This window comes from Manduca sexta, chromosome 26 (assembly GCF_014839805.1).
Source record: "Manduca sexta isolate Smith_Timp_Sample1 chromosome 26, JHU_Msex_v1.0, whole genome shotgun sequence".
Taxonomy (NCBI): domain Eukaryota; kingdom Metazoa; phylum Arthropoda; class Insecta; order Lepidoptera; family Sphingidae; genus Manduca; species Manduca sexta.
The window spans coordinates 4,979,096-4,988,202 of record NC_051140.1 but is presented as its reverse complement, the minus strand read 5'-3'; the positions used below and the strand labels follow the sequence as shown (position 1 = coordinate 4,988,202).

The 9,107-nt window shown below is 39.5% G+C and overlaps 1 protein-coding gene across 1 annotated transcript; it reads right to left on the bottom strand.

The window, feature by feature from the left end:
* Positions 1-417: 417 nt before the first annotated feature.
* Positions 418-5,602, bottom strand: LOC115450418 (silk gland factor 3). Its single transcript, XM_030178432.2, has one exon. It carries the CDS (start codon positions 5,413-5,415, stop codon positions 4,345-4,347), a length of 1,071 nt encoding a protein of 356 aa, XP_030034292.1. The 5' UTR covers positions 5,416-5,602; the 3' UTR covers positions 418-4,344.
* Between the last annotated feature and the right edge of the window lie 3,505 nt (positions 5,603-9,107).

Below are 9,107 nucleotides of genomic sequence, written 5' to 3'. Positions count from 1 at the left end.
TCAGCAGATGTGTGCAACTTTGTACACGGACCTGCAAATTTCGCCGCCGGCTATCTACAGTTTGAAATAAAATTTTAAATCGTTCATCGTTTTAGTTAATAATGTATTTTTTTCCTAAATAAAAATTGTTATAGCGTATATAACAATAGTAAAAAATATTGTGTAAAATAATAAAAAGAAATAATAATATTTGATAATCAGTAATCCTGTATGTATTGTTAAAAACAAAATATTTAATAAATTGTGATGAAGATTACGGAAGAATAACTTAATATTTATTAAAACAAAAATGAAAAATAAATATATTATAATACTGATTATTATCAATAAATTATTTATTTATACCTAATTCAAATGCGGAATTGCAAAAAATAAATAACGGCGTAATATTTTGAGTGTTAAAAAAAATATAACAGATACACTTTAAAACAGTTTATTTATCTCATTATATACAATATTTACAGTTTCTAGCAAATGCTTTATACAAATGTAGAGTCATCACCCTATTTAGTCATTCTTGTCCCATTATGACAAATTTGGCACATGCCACTCACCCAGTATATATTATGTTTATTTACATTATGATATAACAATTTATATTCCCATAACATAGCCAATGCATGGAATCCCATAAATAAGCCGTATCACCGAGATGAAAAGGGTTTTTTTCGATTCTCAGGTAAGCAGCGGCTGACAGTTCTTTATACGACATCCATTAATTGTTTTTATGATACACAAACAAAAACACAACAAACACATAACGTAATGGACACAAAAGAAAAATTGGAACAATTTTTAAAATTTATCGAAGTGAAATGTATAAAAATGACAAAATAGTACAATAGACGTTCATACATTCGACTTCACGTGACATTATATAAGAATATTTGAATGCATTCAATAGCCAAAGACAAAATAATATTTTACTATTAATTTTCTATAAAACAAATAACATGACACGTGCAGACGAGCTTTTAAATACGTAAAAATATCCTATTTATTACTGGTTTAAAATATAGCTCAGAACAGATGCTAAAACAGTATACCCCACTAAATCACACTGGTTTCATAAAAGCCTCACTATCAAATATTTGTTTTTTAATTTATTTAAAAATACTATCTGTTATTTACGCCTTGTTTGTTATTTTATAACTGTTAAATATATTTACCACAAGCAAATTATAATTGGCTCTACATTGCAAAAAATACATGGAATTACTATGGGAATGTTACTAAGGGTCACTAAAATAAGTTCTAGGAAACATAACGGCGTATTGAACAACAGTAAGAAACATTTAGTGATAAAAGTAAATTAAAAATAATTTTAAAACAAACGAAAATGAATTAAAAATGTTTCAAGTCGGTGTGTGATAGCAAACTATTGTTCTTATTATTATTTTAATGAGATTTTATTTTAATATTATAAAACATGCTCATTATTCTTTATGCATAATATTTTTACCGGAAAGCGGTACATGAAATGACTAACGAACTGTTTTATATAGTTTTAATCTATAAAATACTATTAATACAAATCTTTGGGGAGCGTTGTTGCAATTGAGAACGTCTAATTATAAAGATAACTCAATTATTAAATGAAAACACAAACAGTAATCAATAAATCGTAAATAAATGTTGAATTTAAAATCAAACCATTTTAAGAATTTATTTGCATCAGGTAGCAAAAACACTAAAAATGATGTAACGATCACTCAAACCGTGTCTGTTGCAAATCGACTCCCTGAATGTTGAATACGATATCGTCATATCGCTTGTTCACATCGCTTTGGCCCCGGATTTTTGGCCATGTTTGCCTTACAATAGACCTTTTCGCCGAGCGACGGCGGAACGCGTAGGCGGAAAATGAATTTCAAACACACGACTTTAGGCGAAACTATTGATTCTAACGCGAAATAATTCAACGAATTTTTTAGTAACAAACTGACCATTTTGTGCTTGAGATAATTAATTTCTTCTATCAAGACTTTCCATTCACAAGAAAATATGATACAAAAATAATACACTAGTTTTCAGCTTTTGATATTCAAGCACACGTGCTGTAGATTTATGTAGCTGGTATGTAAACAAACGATTATGATAATTATTCATGTATGTAAAAAGTATTGTGCGGTTTGTCGCACGAGAGGCGAAGTCACAAAGTCCTGTCGTAAATCTAAGTGTTCGCGAGTGCGCTGCGGGCGCGCGGCGTGCCTCTAGCAGGACGCTTCATTAGACACGCGGAATGTCATTTTGTCCATGAACAGTGAACAGTGGCGCGGCTCACACGTGAGGTTTTTGCAAAGACGCGCGCCAACTCCTATGTTTTTGTCACTGTAACTATTGACAGGAGAAAGTCGCGAAACGGGCTCATTAGATAAAAAAACACCGGCCGTACCGCAGCCGAGACCCGACAGACACTTATAAATCTTAATTGAATTATATTGGAAAAGTCGTTAATATCAGAAACGGCCCAATTACCGAAATACAAACACCGGTGCAATAATTTATATAGTATTAACAAGTAACGGAGGCGGTTGTCCGCAGCGACGTTGCGCGACGGCCTCTCTACCACTCATTTAATGCGCCTATTAGGTTTTTATGTCGGAAATGATTTAACGTAATGGAAACCAAATGAAACTAGAAACTAAAATACATAACAGAAACACTATAAAATAACTGAAGATAACAGTTAGAGTACAAATTAAAATGATGTTCGGATGTAGAGCAGATTGTAGAGTTGAGAATTTGCTTGTAAAGTGTGCGAAACGCACATTTACAATAAAAGAAATACAGACGCTAATGAATTGCCAATATTTATAAATTCGTGATGTTAAGATTCGTAAAATATTTCGAGCACATGAAACAAGCGACAACAAAACAATAAAGGCACATGCTGTACGCGACTCACGATAACACCGATTCGATCGCTGTGATCTCACGTCATAGAAAAAATATTATAAATTAGAAAAAAAATGTTCACAATAGTCTAAAAAAACTACCCCGGTCCCCTTAGACATGTTTGTCAAATTTATGAGGTTTTTTTGTACACACACACGGCTCGCGAGCGGGCGCGCTACCTGCCGCCCAGCGCACCTCTCATAGTGACCCAGTGACCGGGATGTACCAATAAGACTCTCCAATAAAATATTACTCTGTTTTATTAAATAATTAGACGTTAATATAAAACATGATAAGACTAATGTATATTTATATAGCTGGTGTCGCGCGCGTGGCGCCCTATCTGTTCTCAGTATTAACAAGTGTGAGAGCGCAGCGCCGCGCGCTGGCGGGCTCGGCCGCGGCGCCGCAACAGGACGTCAACAATAAAAGGCGGTTCGATATTTCAATTTCTATAAAGAACTTTTTTAATATATATCATATACGTCGTAGGTACATTATTTTATATAGAAAAAATACCTATTTTTACAAAGTATTAAGTACCAAGATTGGCCACAAATACATACAAACGAAAAAAAACAACAAAACAAGTAAAAAACAGGAATAAAACCATTTTGGCATCGTGTCTGCGTCCTTTTAATATTCTTATATAATTTTTTCGTAATAAATAATGAGCGCGGGAGCTGGTCGTGCACGGCGGGCGGCGGCGCGGCCGCGCGGCGGTGCGGGCGGAGCCGCTGGCGCGCTCGGCGCACCGGCCGCGTCGCCACCCGTCCGCCAGTTACAACACTTAACATAAAAATTGCACCTATTGACTCACTCGTATTCCCTTACAAAACGAAGCTTTGACCCGATTCGTATTTTTTACTCTCGTCAACGTCACTAATAGTTAATTTACAGTAGTAGCAACAATTTATATGTAATCCACACCACGATGTCTGCCCGCCGGCGCGGCGGCGAGCGGGCCACGTATGAACCTCGTTAATTTATAATATCTATAAATAAATTCGATGAAATCGTCCCGGGCCGGTGCGGTCCGCGAGCCGGCGCCGGCGGCGGCGCGGGCGCGACGCGGCGACGGCGGTGCGAGTGTCATGTGTACTGCGTACAACGTACTTACCGCACGGCGCGCGGCGCACGGGGGCCGGCTCGTCGGCGAACACTGGGAGCCGCGGCGCTCCGGCCGACTACAAACGATTACTGGCTTCGATCTTAACATTACGCACATAATTAATCAATGACTTCACTGAAATGATAAAGAACAACTTAAACTTATGGAACGGTGGTGTCCTGCGGCCGGGCCGCCGGCGCGAACTATGTACAGTGGCGGCGGGCGCGGTCACTAGCGGCGCTAATGTCTGTGATTGCTGGGTCCCGCGGGCGGGCGCGCTGCGGCTAGTGCGGCTCCGCGTAGTAGGGCCGCGGCGGCGCCCACGGGGCGAACTGTTAGTGCGCCGCGAGCGTGTGCGCGCCCTGCGGCAGCGCGTGCTGCGGCGACAGGCCCGGCGGCGAGTGCGAGTGCGAGTGCTGCAGCGGCGAGCCGTGCACGTCGCCGTGCCCGTAGTGCGCGTGCCCCATGCTCTCCATCATCTCGCCTCCGAGCGTGTTGGGCGGCGTCATGCGCTTCTCCTTCTGTCGTCGGTTGCAGAACCACACGCGCACCACCTCCTTCTCCAGCTGCAGGCTGTCCGCCAACGAGGTGATCTCCTGCGCCGAGGGCTTCGGCTGTTTGTGGAAGTGCTGTTCGAGAGCGCCTTTCACTGACACTTCTATGGAGGTGCGCTTCTTCCTCTTGCGCCCTTGCGCGGCGATTTTGTCAATACTCGTCGGACTGCCCGTTGTCGAGTCTGCCTCTTCGAGCCACTTTTGCAATAGCGGCTTGAGTTTACACATATTTTTGAAACTGAGCTGCAACGCCTCGAATCGACAAATGGTTGTCTGTGAGAACACATTGCCGTAGAGCGTGCCAAGTGCAAGGCCCACGTCTGCCTGCGTGAAGCCCAATTTGATGCGTCTCTGTTTGAACTGTTTGGCGAAGGCCTCGAGGTCGTCGCTGGTGGGCGTGTCCTCCTCAGGCTGATCGCGCTCTAGCGCGTGGTGATGTAGCGGGTGCGGTGACGGCTGAATGTCGCGCAGCATGTGGTGCTGGTGCACGGGCATCGGGTATCCACCGTGCAGCGGCACCGGCGAAGCGGCACCATAGTGCGGGCTAACGACGGGCGCGTGCCAGCCGTGAGCGGCGTGCGCAGCGTGCTGCAGGTGGCGGTGATCGTGTGGCGCGGACGGTGGCTTCACATCCGGCTGGTGTGCGTGGTGCTGGTGCATCGCCCAGGGGTCCGCCGTCGGCAGCGACGTCCATGGGTTGCCGAGCACCGGCGCGCCGGGCGACGGCGAGCCGCCCGAGTGCAGCGGGTGCTGGTACTTCATGTCCGCCGGCTCGGCGCTGCGCGGCGACGCAGCGTACCCGCCAATGTTGCCGAGATCCATCTCGGCGGGCATGTACGTGGTCGCCGCCATGGCGCCGTACCTCAGATCCACGGTGGACGGCGTTTTGCCGGCTCGAAGGCTCTCGAGCCTTCAACTGGCTTGCTTAGTCGCGAAAACTGCGCGGGGGTCGCGCGGCGCTGCGGCAGCGGCGGGGGCCACCTCACATCACCGGGGACGACAGCGAGCGACATGCGCGTGCGTGCGCGACGGCAGCACGGAGCGGACTGCGGGGCTCGGCGCCGCTGCGCGCGCCCGCCGCTCGGAGAGGGGCGGCCCCGCCCAGCGCCGCCGCCCGCTAATGACGATGTAATTGCTGCGCCCCGCCCGCTCCGCTCGCCCCGCCGCGCCCCCCTCCGTCCTCCGCTCGGTCGGTACCGGCGCGCCGCTACTCGCTACGTACTAGCCGCCGCGCCGCTCGGAAAATTCACCGTGGCGACGGCGGGCGCGCGCTGGGGCTCGGGCGCCGGCCCGCACCTGGCGCGACGCCGACGGCGGGCACTGCTGCCTGCCTCGATACGCACTTACCACCGAACACATACATCATACAACTTACAATGCATACTTTAACTCTACATTTACACATAATGAAACTTAGTAGATTAACTAAGTTACTAAATATTATCATCGCGCAAACATTTTACTATGAAAGATAAAGCTCAATATTTTTAAAAAATCCTCACACATAAAATTAGTTAACTGTTACAGCAAATTAATACTATTATTTCATACAAACCTTTATAGCATAAAAAACAATAATTAATCAACCAGTACTAATTGTCCACACTTGATCTACAGGGTTGACACATGCAAATATACATATCGCCTAATTATTAAAAAATGTAGCGCGTGCACATTGTCTGCGAAATTATGCAACAACAGATCAGGGTCCACCACAATGGATCTCTGCTCACCCATGAATTATGCACAACTTAATGATAAAGGAACGGGATCTGAACAACGCTGTGTACAAACAGTTTTTATTTCACCTGTAGAGCGCGCATACATTTGGAACAGGAAAGCACTCTCAAACAAAAAATGTTTACGTATTATGAAAATTTATTTGAATAAAACTCATGTAATGCATTTTAATATTTTATTGCTATTGTATAAGGTCTGTAATCTTGACATCATTGAATCTATTGCAACTAAGTATTTATTTTATTTGTTATATTTTAATGTAGAGTCTTCCTAGAATACTGCAATATTATATATAAATATTTTTAACTAAAAGATATTGAAACAGTTATTTAATTCTAATTATCTTTACATATAATAAAATTGTAACATGCCAAAGTCTGTACATTATAGATATTGAAGAAAAACTAACACGGGATGTCTTTATGGGAACAACAAAATCCAAAACAGTTTTTAGAATTTTTATCTGCCTGTCCGTATGTTTGTACACGCCTCACGCAAAAACGACAGCATGGTATTGAATACAGTTTTCACCAATGTACCTATATTATTAGAGGTACTTAAAATATAAGCTCCATTTTATCCGAGAAAATATGAAGCGGGACTTTTATCCCTAAAAAATTTTGTCACGCGCGGAGTCGCGAACCACAACTATTATGTTATAATATGTTTGTACCTATAGAACTCATTTTAATAAAAGATCGTCATCCGAACACGTTAATTAAATATTGTAAAATGAAATTGATAAAGTTTTAAACATGTTTTATTTTATTTTGTTGGTCACAATTGTATTTGTAGGGTCTTGAAAATTGCATTTAATTAGGTAGTTTTTTTAAAGTTACTTATTTTTTTTCAATAATCAAGACTAAGAAAAAATAAAATCTCATATCGATAATTAACTTTTTGTTCCGCTTTACCGGTTAATTGTGCTAATGGTATCACAAAAATATTTTTTTTGTATAATAATAAATAATTTAATTAGTTACATGTCAATTTATCCTTTTAAAGAGTCATAAGAGCAGGTTCTAACGTAAAGTTTTGAGTACATTAATTTGAAACATGTCTGATATATTATCACAATTAACGTAAGGCACAAAAATAGTTTATTATCACTTAATTTTTAAAAATCTCAATTGAATTGAACTACATGAATATCTCAAAATAATTACGATCCTGTATATCGACAAAATCAGGGTCAAGATTTTTGTAGTGTTTCCCGTCCCGTTCATGTCGTTGATAATATACTGCGCTTGAATTTTGGTATAAATTTTGAACATGATTTTTTATAATGATTTCTTATGTATACGCGAATGTTAGACATTAAAATTAAACTATTTCGCCTCCGGTGACCATGAAAGCTGTAGTCTTCGAAACGTTGAATATTTAAACCGCGATAAAATCCGAAAAATAGTTTAATTTTAAAGATTTTATGTTGAACTCAACTATTAGAATTATGGAATTTTATTGAACAATATTTCGTGTTTCTTAAAAGATTTCGTTTATACATTGATAGCACACTAGATAACTTCTAAGTAGACGTTTGTGATATGTAAATATACTAATATCTGAAGTATCTTTAATACAAGTGTCAATTAATGCAAGCAATAATATTTTGCTTGAATGGAGACTTCATTTCATTGTGAAATGTAACCTATATTTGTTAACGAAATAAACATATTTTTTTTAGTAGAGTACATAGTGTTATTTATGAAATCCTTTAAATATTCTATCACCGATGCCAATAGAATAATAAAAATCAAATTTAAAGTATGTTGTTGCTATACTGTGTACAATATGTAATGACAAACACTTACGGCTGCTTTATGATGATAATTATTTAAATGATATAAGTCGGCGCGCTCGACGGCGCGACGCCATTTCGAATGAGGTTACGAGCGACATCTGTTGTCGGATAGAAGAACTAACCAACGAGTCGTTTACTTAATAATATATGTTGTTTAGAGTTTAATTCCGTTTAAATTAAGAATCGTTAATATAATGTTAAAAAATGTATATCCGGTTATTTAATATTATATTTGTTTTGATTAATAAATGCTATATTATATTTCTTTAATTAGTCATTTGATTTTTAAATTTATTTGAACTTATATAATATTACATTAGTTGTTACTTTTTTTAAAATTATACTACTTCAAAATATAGACAAAGGGACTTTCAATTCTAGATCTATACATAGTTTCATATAATCTTTAATATAAATTAATAAAAATAATATTTATGAAGTTACACATTTTTGCATATTAGCGCACTCTATGAGCGCATAGCGGTACTGCCTGCCACCCCTTGGACAGGGTTTGTATCGACAAACCACCCTTACCCAACTGGCTTACCAAATGTTTAAGGTTTACAACACGCAAATAAAAACATTGACACGTTAAGATTATATTTCGAAAAATATCCTATCTTTATTAATTTTAACGGAATCCTAATGGTTCAAAGCAAAACATTTCTATTTCTCTTAGGACTTTTAGTAATAAGATGTCTCTATTTTAGTATAATTCTCCTGATTTCTTATGTTTACGCGAATGTTAGACATTTAAATGAAACTATTTTACGGATTTTATCGCGGTTTTAATATTTTACTTTTCTCTCTAAGTTTTTTTTTTTTTTTTTTGTAGGAAAGTAAAATTTTAAAACCGCGATAAAACCCGTAAAATAATTTAATTTAAATAATTCTCCTTTTTAAATTTCGAATCACCATCAATGGTTTTAAAACCAAACCTCCTTGATAATAATACTTTGTTTTCTAAAAATAAATCTAATTAGACTTTTTTAGCTTGTAAACA